This window comes from Bombina bombina, chromosome 1 (genome assembly GCF_027579735.1).
Source record: "Bombina bombina isolate aBomBom1 chromosome 1, aBomBom1.pri, whole genome shotgun sequence".
NCBI classification, from domain to species: domain Eukaryota; kingdom Metazoa; phylum Chordata; class Amphibia; order Anura; family Bombinatoridae; genus Bombina; species Bombina bombina.
This window is the reverse complement of record NC_069499.1, coordinates 66960912-66977147: the sequence shown is the minus strand read 5'-3', so window position 1 is coordinate 66977147 and position 16236 is coordinate 66960912. Positions and strand designations below refer to the sequence as shown.

Sequence of the window (16236 nt, the reverse complement as noted above, 5' to 3'; positions counted from 1 at the left end):
TGGAGAGAATTCATCCTCTGAGTAAGGGTAGTGACAATATCTGAGGCTACAGAGTCAGGGATACTGCTCTCAATGTTAGCAGCTTCGGCCATATCACAGCCGTTTCCTAGCAATTGCTGTGGAGTGTCAGGGTCGGTTGCAGGTTTTCCCAGAGTAGGTTTGATTTTAAAGTGGTCTACCACCGATTTCCTATACTCTGAGGGATTAGCGGTTTTTCTTCTAGACCCTTGTGGCATGATAAAGGAAGTGGGGGTTCAGTAGAAGTACTCCAATATGAAATGATATGATTGGGTAGAGATCTCTTAGTTTCTTAGATCATATTCCTTTATGTTCCATTTTATGCCTCGGCCCTAAGGACCCCTGTCTCCTAGTGCATGTTGTGAGCCATGTGGATCGACTAGTTTAAGATTAGAGCCGGCATATGGTTGTACTTCACCCAGTGGCGGCTTATAGTGAGAGCCTCCTTTGTTTCAAGCAGTTTCAGGATGAGGAAAAAGCAATTAACAGAGTTAAGCCTTCTGCAACCACTGTCTCCCCCCCGGGGATATGCCTCCTATCAGCGAAGTCGGTAAAAGGTTGGGGGGTATGACCCACAGGTACCCCGCTCCTGCAGGAAAGGGTGGGGGGGGGGACTAGTGAAGAGCAGTTATAATAAGGATAGTGAGTAGTGCCGGGCCCTTATTGTGGTCAGTAGGTACTGAGAATTCTGTTAGTGCGGGCTTCTGAGGGGCTGCAAGTAAGCATGAGGGAGAAGTGAGCTGCAGCGAACTTCAGAGGTGTCCAGGGTATATAGGGCCGTGACAGTGTTAAAAAGCCGCTGTGAAAAAGTCTGTGTGAGCAATTGCCTGTGGACTGTATCTTAGAGGGGGGTAATATACATAGCGATTTGGATACAATAGTCACAGTCTATGTGTCTCTTATAGGAGCCGCAAGGAACTCACTACTTACAGGTCGCCACGTGGGATGCTGCGGGGGTCACTATATCTGCCAAAGTGGAAAAAAGTAGAATCCAGTCGGTGCTTCCCCTCTCTCCTAGGGTTATTGTAGGTCCGGTAAGTCTACAAGGTGTATTGTTGCCACCAGGTACACTTTTATTTCTTCAGGCCTGGTATCGCGTGCCGGTGTAGGCCGCAGCCGCGGTCTTTCCTGGGAAGCAGTCCGGTTCTCCTGGGCAGTCTAATTTTGCGGCCAAAATTGACTGAAAAATCGGACAGGGATCTGCTCCGGGTAGTGTCACTAGTTGCCCCAGGTGGTTTGTGAGCAAATTTGCTAGGTGTATCTAGCTAAAAAAGGCTAAAATACCGCTTTTGCAAGGAGAGCTCAGTCACTACACGTCTTGCTAGTTATGCTGCTGGCTCCGCCCCCCGGTTTTAGCTACTTTTGACGACAGCGACTCCACGGTAGTTGTGGTTCCTAAGAAGTCCAGTAAGCTGAACAAATATTTCGAGGTTCCTTCCTCGACAGACGTGTTTCCGGTCCCAGACCGAGCTTCTGAGATCATTGCTAAGGAGTAGGAGAGACCGGGTATACCTTTTTCTCCATCTCCTATATTTAAAAAGATGTTTCCCATAGCCGACTCTATTAAGGAGGCTTGGTAAACAGTTCCCAAGGTGGAAGGAGCCGTTTCCACCTTAGATAAGAGAACTACTATTCCCATAGAGGATAGTTGTGCTTTCAAAGATCCTATGGACAAGAAATTAGAGGGTTTACTCAAAAAGATGTATGTACACCAGGGCTTACAATAGCAGCCAGCTGTGTGCATTGCTACCGTCACTAGTGCGGCGGCATATTGGTTTGATGCGTTGTCTGATGCTATCAGGACAGAAACTTCTCTGGATGAAATCCAGGATAGGATAAAAGCTCTTAAACTGGCTAATTCCTTTATTACGGATGCTTCCCTTCAAGTTATCAACCTGGAAGCAAAGATTTTGGGTTTCTCTATTCTAGCTCGCAGAGCCTTATGGTTAAAACTTTGGTCTGCGGATGTGTCCTCTAAGTCAAAGCTTCTAGCTATTCCTTACAAGGGGAAGACCTTATTTGGACCTGGCTTGACGGAAATTATCTCTGATATCACGGGAGGTAAATGTCATCTCCCTCAGGATAAGAGAAACAAACAAAAAGGATGACAGATACATTTTCATTCCTTTCGAAATTTCAAGGGAAATTCTCCCTCTACCGCTTCCAAGCAGGAACAGTCTAAACCTGCATGGAGACCCAATCAGTCTTGGAATAAGGGAAAACAATCCAAAAAGCCTGTTATTGAATTAAAGACAGCATGAAGGGCAAGCCCCTGATCCGGGACCGGATTTTGTAGGGGGCAGACTTTCCTCCTTCGCTCAGGCTTGGGTTTGAGATGTTCCGGATCGCTGGGCAATAGAAACAGTGTCCCAGGGATACAAATTACAGTTCAAAAGATTTCCTCCTAGAGGCAGGTTTCTACTTTCAAGATTATCTGCAGACGAGACAAAAAGAGAGGCGTTCTTACACTGCGTAGGACACCTCTCCGACCTGGGAGTGATTGCTCCCGTTCTAATACAGGAACAGGGTCTGGGTTTTTATTCTAATCTGTTCGTGGTTCCCAAAAAAAGAGGGAACCTTCAGACCAATTTTAGATCTCAAGAATCTAAACAAATTTCTCAGGGTACTGTCCTTCAAGATGGAAACTATTCGTTCCATTCTTCCTTTGATCCAAGAGGGTCAATTTATGACAACAGTGGATTTAAAGGACGCGTACCTGCATGTTCCCATTCACAGGGATCATCACAAGTTTCGAAGGTTTGCCTTCCTGGACAAACGCTTCCAATTCGTGGCTCTTCCTTTCGGTCTTGCCACAGCTCCCAGAATTTTCACAAAGGTTCTGGGATCGCTGTTGGTGGTGCTTCGGTTACGGGGCATCGCAGTGGCATACTACTTCAGGCCCATCCTTACAGCAAGCAAGATCCCACACGGACATGGTGTTATCCTTCCTGCGATCTCACAGGTGGAAGGTAATTTGGAAAAGAGTTCCTTAGTCCCAAATACAAGGGTAACCACCTTGGGAACCATATTAGATTCCCTATCAATGAACATTTTTCTGACAGAAGTCAGGAAATCAAACATTTTCGATACTTGTCTAGCCCTTCAGTCCACTCCTCTGCCATCAGTGGCTCAGTGCATGGAGGTAATCGGGCTGATGGTGGCGGCAATGGACATCATCCTGTTTGCTCGTTTCCCTCTCAGACCTGCAGTTAAACATGCTCAGGCAATGGAAGTGAGATTATGGGGATTTGTCTCCTCAAATTCGGCTGGAGCAGGAGACAAGGGATTCTCTTCAATGGTAGTTGTCTCGTGATCATCTTTCCCAGGGAACCTGCTTTCGCAGACCTTCTTGGGTGATTGTGACAACCGTCGCCAGCCTTCTAGGATGGGGAGCAGTCTGGGGCTCCCTAAAGGCTCAGGGAGTTTGGACTCAGTCATAGTCTGTTCTACCTATAAACATTCTGGATCTGAGAGCGATCTTCAATTCTCTTCTGGCCTGGCCCCAATTAGCCTCGGTCCGGTTTCTCAGATTCCAGTCGGACAACATAACTTCTGTGGCTTACATCAATCATCAGGGAGGAACGACGAGTTCTGTAGCGATGACCGAGGTAGCAATAATCCAGTGGGCGGAAACCCACATCCCAGGGAAGGAGCTAATAGATGCTCTGGCGGTCCCTTGGACCTTCAGTCTAGCATACCTATTTCCTCCGTTTGCTCTTCTTCCACGGGTCATTGCTCGAATCAAGCAGGAGAGGGCATCGGTGATCCTCATAGCACCGGCTTGGCCTCGCAGGATTTGGTATGCAGATCTGGTGGACATGTTATGTCTGCGACCTTGGAGACTTACTTTGAGGAAGGACCTTCTAATACAGGGGCCCTTTCTTCACCCAAATCTAGTTTCTCTAAAGCTGACTGCTTAGATATTGAACGCTTAATTTTATCCAAGCAGGGTTTTTCTGACTCGGTCATAGAGACCATGATTCAGGCTTGTAAGCCTGTAACTAGAAAGATTTACCATAAGATATGGGGTAAATATCTCTACTGGTGTGAATCCAAAGGTTGGAGTAGAGTTAGGATTCCTAGAATTTTGTCTTTTCTCCAAGAGTTCCCTAAATGGTCAAATCTCTGCCTTATCTATTTTGTTACACAAACGTCTGGCAGATGTTGCAGATGTACAATCATTTTGTCAGGCCTTGGTCAGGATCAGGCCTGGGTTCAAACCAGTAACTCCTCCATGGAGTCTGAATTTAGTTCTTAAAGTTCTTCAAGGTGCTCCGTTTGAGCCTATGCATTCCTTAGATATTAAACTGTTATCTTGGAAAGTTTTATTTCTTGTTGCTATTTCTTCTGCTCGCAGAGTGTCAGAGCTCTCGGCATTGCAGTATGAGTCCCCTCACCTTGTTTTTCATTCTGACAAGGTAGTTTTACGTACTAAATTAGAATTTCTTCCTAAAGTAATTTCTGATCGGTACATTCAGAGATTGTTGTTCCTTCTTTGTCTCCTAATCCTACTTCTCAGAAGGAACGACTTCTGCACAATTTGGACGTGGTTCGTGCTTTAAAGTTTTACCTGCAGGCAACTAAGGATTTTCGTCAGTCTTCTGCATTGTTTATATTTTTCTCAGGAAAACACACGGACAGAAAGCTACGGCTACTTCTCTTTCTTTTTGGCTGAAGAGTATCATACATTTTGCATATGAGACTGCTGGACAGCAGCCTCCAGAGAGAGTTACGGCTCATTCCACGAGGGCTGTTGCTTCCTCATGGGCATTCAAAAATGAAGCTTCTGTGGAACAGATTTGCAAGGCTGCAACTTGGTCCTCTCTTCACACTTTTTCAAAATTCTACAAATTTAACACTTTTGCCTCGGCTGAGGCCGCTTTTGGGAGAAAGGTTCTTCAAGCAGTGGTGCCTTCCGTTTAGGTTCCCTGTCTTGTCCCTCCCGTATCATCTGTGTACTCTAGCTTGGTTATTGATTCCCATTAGTAATTAAGATGATCCGTGGGCTCATAGTATCATTAAAAAGAAAATCGATGCTTACCTAATAAATGTTTTTATTTTTTGATACAATGAGTCCACTGCCCGCCCTGTTTTTGTGAGACAGGTTGTTGGTTATTATAAACTTCAGACACCTCTGCACCTTGTTGCTTCCTTTCTCTCCTATACTTCGGTCGAATGACTGGGGTGGGAGTGAAGGGAGGTGATATTTAACAGCTCTGCTGTGGTGCTCTTTGCCGCCTCCTGCTGACCAGGAGGTGAATATCCCATTAGTAATTAAGATGATCCGTGGACTCATGGTGTCAAAAAAGAAATTAATTTATCAGGTAAGCATAAATTTTATTTTTCCATGCTTTGTCCTACTTCTCCTTTCATGGCTATACGTCAGACTAGAATACTAGAGAGGTGGGAGGGATTAAGTACTCAGAGCTTTGCCTCCTACTAGTGGTCAGGAGTTAAATCCCAGGAGTAATGGCTCATGGACTCTCACCACCATGAAATAAATTTATTTATCAGGTAAGCATACATTTTGTTTTTAAATGCAATACAATTCAGCAATATAGATGTACACAGTAAGACACTTGTTCTAGCTTTCACTAGCTGTACTGAAACAGGACAGGGAACTGCTGAAACCAGATATTTTTGGGATCACTATAGACCCTAAACACAAATGTTTGTTTTTGCCTAATCACATGTGCAGAGCATTAGCATACAATTGATGATTGGCATGTAATATTTATGTTCACAATAGATAAACCAAGCATGCAACATGTACACCACTAGGACACTAGCTTAAGAAATGTATTTACTGGATATCCTGGTCATGGCTTGAAACAAAAGCAAGGAAATGTACATATTTACCATAGTGAATAAAAAAGCTGGAGCAAGCCACAAACTCTATATTTTCTTACACATCCTGAATGTATGAAAATTAAATAAAATAAGCATATTTTCATCCATTTAACCATGCATCTTTCTGTCTCTCTACATGTGAAAACCACATGGACACATATTTTGAGCCTCAGTGTAATCAAAGAAACTATTTCCACTCATTGCAAATGACCACAAATTAGATATACTTGTTCCTTCTCTTTTCCTGCAGGTACTTTTTGGCAAAATTTTGTACCCCGTGGAACAGCTTCCACTACCAAATGGGCCAGTGTATCAGCGTCTGCTTCTCCTACTGCAGAAGGTGAGTACACATTTCTTTCATGTAATTGGCAAGAGTCCATGAGCTAGTGACGTATGGCATATACAATCCTACCAGGAGGGGCAAAGTTTCCCAAACCTCAAAATGCCTATAAATACACCCCTCACCACACCCACAATTCAGTTTTACAAACTTTGCCTCCTATGGAGGTGGTGAAGTAAGTTTGTGCTATATTTCTACGTTGATATGCGCTTCTCAGCATGTTGAACCCCTGTTCCTCTCAGAGTACAGTGAATGTCAGAGGGATGTGAAGGGAGTATCACCTATTGAATTAAATGGTCTTCCTAACGGGGATCTATTTCATAGGTTCTCTGTTATCGGTCGTAGAGATTCATCTCCTACCTCCCGTTTCAGATCGACGATATACTGTTATATACCCTTACCTCTACTGATTTTCGTTTCAGTACTGGTTTGGCTATCTGCTATATGTGGATGGGTGTCTTTTGGTAAGTTTATGTTTGAATATTTTTTATTTTTCATAAATAATAAACATTTACAGAAACAGAAATACCTTCCTCTGCAGCAATCTCAATGATTATGGGATCCAGAGTGTAGGTTTGTACATAATCCTTTCTAAACAGTATATGCTACAGTTAATAATTATTGAAATAACTCAGACATTACTACTGAAGTTTACACACCTATGGAGGGTTAACAGTTAGAGATTAAAAACTTTATCTTCACACTGTCGTGCAATCCTTGGTAAGAGATAGTATAGTACTTGTGTCTGATCGAAGGCTTGCCCTCCGCTGAACCCCACCAAAGCTTTTAAGTCGATCTGAGCTAACTTACTCAAGTCACATACTGCTGAACTATTAAAGAATACAACTCTAAGGGGAGGTGAGGTTAAGTAAAATAGGTTATCAAGGGTCAAAGGGGGAAGGGACGGGGAGGGGGGGTGATGACACATTGTATCTCAGTGTTTGTTATATATACTGCGATAGGTAGAGGAATCGATGTGCAGAATAATCACCTAAGGTTGACTTTTCCATTAGTTTCAAGTGTCTAACCTTCATTTCGCTATCCAATAGTACCATATTGCCTGGACTACTTCCTTATTGTCTAAGGTGTTGGATGTTAAGTCGTACATGTTATATGTGTACTGAATTTTATTGTATACCTCTGTCCAGGTGGGGCTACCTGTCTTCCAGTACCTGGCTATACATGTCCGGGTAACTGTACATACTATCCTAATAAATGTATTTATGTGCTTGTTAAATCTATTAATAGGGATGTGCAATAAGGCTTGTTGAATTGTGAGATCTATCTTTTCGTTCAGGATCCGACTAAGGAAAGAAGATAGAGTTTTCCATAGGCCTGATATTACTCCGCAGTCCCACCACATATGTCTATATGTTCCTCTTTCTCCGCACCCTCTGTAACATAGTGGGTTTCCCTGTGCATGCATATGGGCCGTTCTAGTGGGTGTCAGGTACCATCGGTGTATAGTCTTGGTAATATTTTCCTTTAGGTCCACACTTAGGAGTCCTTTGTCTGCCCTTTGAAATATTAATTCCCATTCTTTGTTGTCTTTACTAATATGTAATTCCCTCTCCCATGCCAACATAGTAGTGGTTTTGGTCGTGATCTGTGAATCCTGTATGGCTATATAGAGAATAGATATAGTGTGTCTAGTACGGTCCTTTGTTTTACACATGTCTTCTAGTGGTGTTGTGTGGCCAACTCTAGTTTTCCTTATATATGAGTGCATTGCGGATTGTATCTGCAAATATAGATACCAATGAAGTTTAAGGGGGCTCAGTTTTGTCTGCAACTGAATGAAGGATAGTATAGCTCCATCTTCCAGAAAGTCTGCTACTCTATACAATCCCTTGTTTTCCCATTTCTGTATTTGAACCCTGAGTTCTTCAGGTAAAATGTATCTGATCGGGATGTGTAGGGAATGTTGTGGTAGAAGCTTAAATTTATTACTTGTTTTTTTCCAAGTGTTTATAGTGAGATTTGTAGTATAAGGTTTATCTGTCTCACTAGAGGGCGGTGTTTTCCCCGGGTCCCAAAGTATAGCGTCAGTCTCGTCCCATCCTCCTAAAGTCGCTTCTAAAGTGGGCCATATGACTTCTGTGTTCCTTTTTAATAAGAGGCTATCTTGTGCTAATCTGGCAGCATTATAATATTCTAGTAGATTAGGGACCCCAATACCTCCTAGATTTTTATGTCTGTATAAAACTGGCCTCGCTATTCTATTTGTTTTGTCTCCTCTGATATAGCCTAGTATGTCTTTTTGTATTGTCTCTAAATCTGTTTTAACCATTTTAACAGGAAGGGTTCTAAATAAATATAGTATCCTTGGTAGGATATTCATCTTAACCGAGGCCACTCTGCCTAGCCACGAGAACTTGTAAGTTTTCCATTTTGCTATATCTTTCCTAATCTGCCTGAACAGCGGAGGATAGTTAACTTTATACAGTAGTGTCGGGGAGGAGGGGAGGTGGATCCCTAGGTATTTTAGAGTATTCTTCATCCATTTAAAGTGAAAATTTGTTTCTAGTATCTCCTGTGTCTGTCGAGGGATCGCTATGGGGAGAGCCTCAGATTTCTCTGCATTAATCTTAAATCCTGAAATAGATGAGAATGTGTCTAGTGTTTGGTGGAGAATAGGTAACGAGATTAGGGGGTTCGTCAAAGTCAAGAGTATGTCGTCCGCAAATAGGGCCATTTTATATTCCATCTTATTTGTCTTAAGTCCTGTTATATCTGTCTGTGAACGAATTTTAGCAGCTAGGGGCTCTATGCAAAGAGCAAAAAGCAATGGAGACAGAGGGCACCCCTGTCTGGTTCCATTACGAATTGGGAAGTGTTGAGATTTATATCCCGCTGATGAGACCTGAGCTCCCGGCGTGGAATAGATGGCCCTCATTGCTTTCATAATGGCTCCCTCAAACCCCATCTTATGTAAGACCGAAAATATATATCCCCAGTCAATGCGATCAAACGCCTTCTCCGCACTTTTGGTAAGTTTAAAGGGACACTGTACCCAAAATATTTCTTTCGTGATTCAGATTGAGCATGAAATTTTAAGCAACTTTCTAATTTACTCCTATAATCAATTTTTCTTCGTTCTCTTGCTATCATTATTTGAAAAAGAAGGCATCTAAGCTTTTTTTTTGGTTTCAGTACTCTGGACAGCACTTTTTTATTGGTGGATGAATGTATCCACCAATCAGCAAGGACAACCCAGGTTGTTCACCAAAAATGGGCCGGCATTTAAACTTACATTCTTGCATTTCAAATAAAGATTCCAAGCGAATGAAGACAATTTGATAATAGGAGTAAATTAGAAAGTTGCTTAAAATTTCATGCTCAACCTGAATCACGAAAGAAAATTTTTGGGTACAGTGTCCCTTTAAGTAAATGAAACAAAGGGACACTGAACCCAAATTTTTTCTTTCATGATTCAGATAGATCATGCAATTTTAAGCCAATTTCTAATTTATTCCTATTATCAAATTTCTTTCATGTAATTAACAAGAGTCCATGAGCTAGTGACGTATGGGATATACATTCCTACCAGGAGGGGCAAAGTTTCCCAAACCTTAAAATGCCTATAAATACACCCCTCACCACACCCACAAATCAGTTTTTACAAACTTTGCCTCCAAGGGAGGTGGTGAAGTAAGTTTGTGCTAGATTCTACGTTGATATGCGCTCCGCAGCAAGTTGGAGCCCGGTTTTCCTCTCAGCGTGCAGTGAATGTCAGAGGGATGTGAAGAGAGTATTGCCTATTGAATGCAGTGATCTCCTTCTACGGGGTCTATTTCATAAGGTTCTCTGTTATCGGTCGTAGAGATTCATCTCTTACCTCCCTTTTCAGATCGACGATATACTCTTATATTTACCATTTCCTCTACTGATTCTCGTTTCAGTACTGGTTTGGCTTTCTACAAACATGTAGATGAGTGTCCTGGGGTAAGTAAGTCTTATTTTCTGTGACACTCTAAGCTATGGTTGGGCACTTTATTTATAAAGTTCTAAATATATGTATTCAAACATTTATTTGCCTTGACTCAGAATGTTCAACTTTCCTTATTTCCAGACAGTCAGTTTCATATTTGGGATTATGCTTTCAATTATCATATTTTTTCTTACCTCAAAAATTTGACTTTTTTCCCTGTGGGCTGTTAGGCTCGCGGGGGCTGAAAATGCTTCATTTTATTGCGTCATTCTTGGCGCGGACTTTTTTGGCGCAAAAATTATTTTCCGTTTCTCCAACATAGGTGTGTCCGGTCCACGGCGTCATCCTTACTTGTGGGATATTCTCTTCCCCAACAGGAAATGGCAAAGAGCCCAGCAAAGCTGGTCACATGATCCCTCCTAGGCTCCGCCTACCCCAGTCATTCTCTTTGCCGTTGTACAGGCAACATCTCCACGGAGATGGCTTAGAGTTTTTTAGTGTTTAACTGTAGTTTTTATTATTCAATCAAGAGTTTGTTATTTTAAAATAGTGCTGGTATGTACTATTTACTCAGAAACAGAAAAGAGATGAAGATTTCTGTTTGTATGAGGAAAATGATTTTAGCACCGTAACTAAAATCCATGGCTGTTCCACACAGGACTGTTGAGAGCTATTAACTTCAGTTGGGGGAACAGTGTGCAGTCTCTTGCTGCTTGAGGTATGACACATTCTAACAAGACGATGTAATGCTGGAAGCTGTCATTTTTCCCTATGGGATCCGGTAAGCCATGTTTATTACGATGGTTAATAAGGGCTTCACAAGGGCTTATTAAGATTGTAGACTTTTCTGGGCTAAATCGATTCAGTTTTAAAACATATTTAGCTTTGAGGAATCATTTTATCTGGGTTTATTGATATTATAATATCGGCAGGCACTGTATTAGACACCTTATTTCTCTGGGGCTTTCCCAAAGCATAAGCAGAGCCTCATTTTCGCGCCGGTGTGGCGCACTTGTTTTTGAGAGGCATGGCATGCAGTTGCATGTGAGAGGAGCTCTGATTCTTAGAAAAGACTTTCTGAAGGCGTCATTTGGTATCGTATTCCCCTTTGGGCTTGGTTGGGTCTCAGCAAAGCAGATACCAGGGACTGTAAAGGGGTTAAAGTGTTAAAACGGCTCCGGTTCCGTTATTTTAAGGGTTAAAGCTTCCAAATTTGGTGTGCAATATTTTTAAGGCTTTAAGACACTGTGGTGAAAATTTGGTGAATTTTGTACAATTCCTTCATGTTTTTTCGCAATTGCAGTAATAAAGTGTGTTCAGTTTAAAATTTAAAGTGACAGTAACGGTTTTATTTTAAAACGTTTTTTGTACTTTATTATCAAGTTTATGCCTGTTTAACATGTCTGAACTACCAGATAGACTGTGTTCTGAATGTGGGGAAGCCAGAATTCCTGTTCATTTAAATAAATGTGATTTATGTGATAATGACAATGATGCCCAAGATGATTCCTCAAGTGAGGGGAGTAAGCATGGTACTGCATCATTCCCTCCTTCGTCTACACGAGTCTTGCCCACTCAGGAGGCCCCTAGTACATCTAGCGCGCCAATACTGCTTACTATGCAACAATTAACGGCTGTAATGGATAATTCTGTCAAAAACATTTTAGCCAAAATGAACCCTTGTCAGCGTAAGCGTGGCTGCTCTGTTTTAGTTACTGAAGAGCATGACGACGCTGATATTAATATCTCTGAAGGGCCCCTAACCCAATCTGAGGGGGCCAGGGAGGTTTTGTCTGAGGGAGAAATTACTGATTCAGGGAACATTTCTCAACAGGCTGAACCTGATGTGATTGCATTTAAATTTAAGTTGGAACATCTCCGCATTCTGCTTAAGGAGGTATTATCCACTCTGGATGATTGTGAAAAGTTGGTCATCCCAGAGAAACTATGTAAAATGGACAAGTTCCTAGAGGTGCCGGAGCTCCCAGAAGCTTTTCCTATACCCAAGCGGGTGGCGGACATTGTTAATAAAGAATGGGAAAGGCCCGGTATTCCTTTCGTCCCTCCCCCCATATTTAAAAAATTGTTTCCTATGGTCGACCCCAGAAAGGACTTATGGCAGACAGTCCCCAAGGTCGAGGGAGCGGTTTCTACTTTAAACAAACGCACCACTATACCCATAGAGGATAGTTGTGCTTTCAAAGATCCTATGGATAAAAAATTAGAAGGTTTGCTTAAAAAGATGTTTGTTCAGCAGGGTTACCTTCTACAACCAATTTCATGCATTGTCCCTGTCACTACAGCCGCATGTTTCTGGTTTGATGAACTGATAAAGGCGCTCGATAGTGATTCTCCCCCTTATGAGGAGATTATGGACAGAATCAATGCTCTCAAATTGGCTAATTCTTTCACCCTAGACGCCACTTTGCAATTGGCTAGGTTAGCGGCTAAGAATTCTGGGTTTGCTATTGTGGCGCGCAGAGCGCTTTGGTTGAAATCTTGGTCGGCTGACGCGTCTTCCAAGAACAAGCTACTAAACATTCCTTTCAAGGGGAAAACGCTGTTTGGCCCTGACTTGAAAGAGATTATCTCGGATATCACTGGGGGTAAGGGCCACGCCCTTCCTCAGGATCGGCCTTTCAAGGCGAAAAATAGACCCAATTTTCGTCCCTTTCGTAAAAACGGACCAGCCCAAAGTGCTACGTCCTCTAAGCAAGAGGGTAATACTTCTCAAGCCAAGCCAGCTTGGAGACCAATGCAAGGCTGGAACAAGGGAAAGCAGGCCAAGAAGCCTGCCACTGCTACCAAGACAGCATGAAATATTGGCCCCCGATCCGGGACCGGATCTGGTGGGGGGCAGACTCTCTCTCTTCGCTCAGGCTTGGGCAAGAGATGTTCTGGATCCTTGGGCGCTAGAAATAGTCTCCCAGGGTTATCTTCTGGAATTCAAGGGACTTCCCCCAAGGGGGAGGTTCCACAGGTCTCAGTTGTCTTCAGACCACATAAAAAGACAGGCGTTCTTACATTGTGTAGAAGACTTGTTAAAAATGGGAGTGATTCATCCTGTTCCACTAAGAGAACAAGGGATGGGGTTCTACTCCAATCTGTTCATAGTTCCCAAAAAAGAGGGAACGTTCAGACCAATTTTAGATCTCAAGATCTTAAACAAGTTTCTCAAGGTTCCATCTTTCAAGATGGAAACCATTCGAACTATTCTTCCTTCCATCCAGGAGGGTCAATTCATGACCACGGTGGATTTAAAGGATGCGTATCTACATATTCCTATCCACAAGGAACATCATCGGTTCCTAAGGTTTGCATTCCTGGACAAACATTACCAGTTCGTGGCGCTTCCTTTCGGATTAGCCACTGCTCCAAGGATTTTCACAAAGGTACTAGGCTCCCTTCTAGCGGTGCTAAGACCAAGGGGCATTGCAGTAGTACCTTACCTGGACGACATTCTGATTCAAGCGTCGTCCCTTCCTCAAGCAAAGGCTCACACGGACATTGTCCTGGCCTTTCTCAGATCTCACGGCTGGAAAGTGAACGTGGAAAAGAGTTCTCTATCCCCGTCAACAAGGGTTCCCTTCTTGGGAACAATTATAGACTCTTTAGAAATGAGGATCTTTCTAACAGAGGCCAGAAAAATAAAACTTCTAGACTCTTGTCGGATACTTCATTCCGTTCCTCTTCCTTCCATAGCTCAGTGCATGGAAGTGATCGGGTTGATGGTAGCGGCGATGGACATAGTTCCTTTTGCGCGCATTCATCTAAGACCATTACAACTGTGCATGCTCAGTCAGTGGAATGGGGACTATACAGACTTGTCTCCGAAGATACAAGTAAATCAGAAGACCAGAGACTCACTCCGTTGGTGGCTGTCCCTGGACAATCTGTCTCAAGGGATGACGTTCCGCAGACCAGAGTGGGTCATTGTCACGACCGACGCCAGTCTGATGGGCTGGGGCGCGGTCTGGGGATCCCTGAAAGCTCAGGGTCTTTGGTCTCGGGAAGAATCTCTTCTACCGATAAATATTCTGGAACTGAGAGCGATATTCAATGCTCTCAAGGCCTGGCCTCGGCTAGCGAGGACCAAGTTCATACGGTTTCAATCAGACAACATGACAACTGTTGCGTACATCAACCATCAGGGGGGAACAAGGAGTTCCCTAGCGATGGAAGAAGTGACCAAAATCATTCTATGGGCGGAGTCTCACTCCTGCCACCTGTCTGCTATCCACATCCCAGGAGTGGAAAATTGGGAAGCGGATTTTCTGAGTCGTCAGACATTGCATCCGGGTAGTGGGAACTCCATCCGGAAATCTTTGCCCAAGTCACTCACCTGTGGGGCATTCCAGACATGGATCTGATGGCCTCTCGTCAGAACTTCAAAGTTCCTTGCTACGGGGCCAGATCCAGGGATCCCAAGGCGGCTCTAGTGGATGCACTAGTAGCACCTTGGACCTTCAAACTAGCTTATGTGTTCCCGCCATTTCCTCTCATCCCCAGGCTGGTAGCCAGGATCAATCAGGAGAGGGCGTCGGTGATCTTGATAGCTCCTGCGTGGCCACGCAGGACTTGGTATGCAGATCTGGTGAATATGTCATCGGCTCCACCTTGGAAGCTACCTTTGAGACGAGACCTTCTTGTTCAGGGTCCGTTCGAACATCCGAATCTGGTTTCACTCCAGCTGACTGCTTGGAGATTGAACGCTTGATTTTATCGAAGCGAGGATTCTCAGATTCTGTTATCGATACTCTTGTTCAGGCCAGAAAGCCTGTAACTAGAAAAATTTACCACAAAATTTGGAAAAAATATATCTGTTGGTGTGAATCTAAAGGATTCCCTTGGGACAAGGTTAAGATTCCTAGGATTCTATCCTTCCTTCAAGAAGGATTGGAAAAAGGATTATCTGCTAGTTCCCTGAAGGGACAGATTTCTGCCTTGTCGGTATTACTTCACAAAAAGCTGGCAGCTGTGCCAGATGTTCAAGCCTTTGTTCAGGCTCTGGTTAGAATCAAGCCTGTTTACAAACCTTTGACTCCTCCTTGGAGTCTCAATTTAGTTCTTTCAGTTCTTCAGGGGGTTCCGTTTGAACCCTTACATTCCGTTGATATTAAGTTATTATCTTGGAAAGTTTTGTTTTTAGTTGCGATTTCTTCTGCCAGAAGAGTCTCAGAATTATCTGCTCTGCAGTGTTCTCCTCCTTATCTGGTGTTCCATGCAGATAAGGTGGTTTTACGTACTAAACCTGGTTTTCTTCCAAAAGTTGTTTCTAACAAAAACATTAACCAGGAGATTATCGTACCTTCTCTGTGTCCAAAACCAGTTTCAAAGAAGGAACGTTTGTTGCACAATTTGGATGTTGTTCGCGCTCTAAAATTCTATTTAGATGCTACAAAGGATTTTAGACAAACATCTTCCTTGTTTGTTGTTTATTCAGGTAAAAGGAGAGGTCAAAAAGCAACTTCTACCTCTCTCTCTTTTTGGATTAAAAGCATCATCAGATTGGCTTACGAGACTGCCGGACGGCAGCCTCCCGAAAGAATCACGGCTCATTCCACTAGGGCTGTGGCTTCCACATGGGCCTTCAAGAACGAGGCTTCTGTTGATCAGATATGTAGGGCAGCGACTTGGTCTTCACTGCACACTTTTACCAAATTTTACAAGTTTGATACTTTTGCTTCTTCTGAGGCTATTTTTGGGAGAAAGGTTTTGCAAGCCGTGGTGCCTTCCATTTAGGTGACCTGATTTGCTCCCTCCCTTCATCCGTGTCCTAAAGCTTTGGTATTGGTTCCCACAAGTAAGGATGACGCCGTGGACCGGACACACCTATGTTGGAGAAAACAGAATTTATGTTTACCTGATAAATTTCTTTCTCCAACGGTGTGTCCGGTCCACGGCCCGCCCTGGTTTTTTAATCAGGTCTGATAATTTATTTTCTTTAACTACAGTCACCACGGTACCATATGGTTTCTCCTATGCAAATATTCCTCCTTAACGTCGGTCGAATGACTGGGGTAGGCGGAGCCTAGGAGGGATCATGTGACCAGCTTTGCTGGGCTCTTTGCCATTTCCTGTTGGGGAAGAGAATATC

General features: G+C 43.3%; 1 protein-coding gene across 1 annotated transcript in view; it reads left to right on the top strand.

The window, feature by feature from the left end:
• TECPR2 (tectonin beta-propeller repeat containing 2) overlaps positions 1-16236 on the top strand; it is a 608030-nt gene that overhangs the window by 338562 nt on the left and 253232 nt on the right. The window contains exon 15 of the mRNA XM_053707105.1: positions 6119-6208. Coding sequence (XP_053563080.1) covers positions 6119-6208 — 90 coding nt within the window. The remainder of the gene's footprint in view (positions 1-6118; positions 6209-16236) is intronic.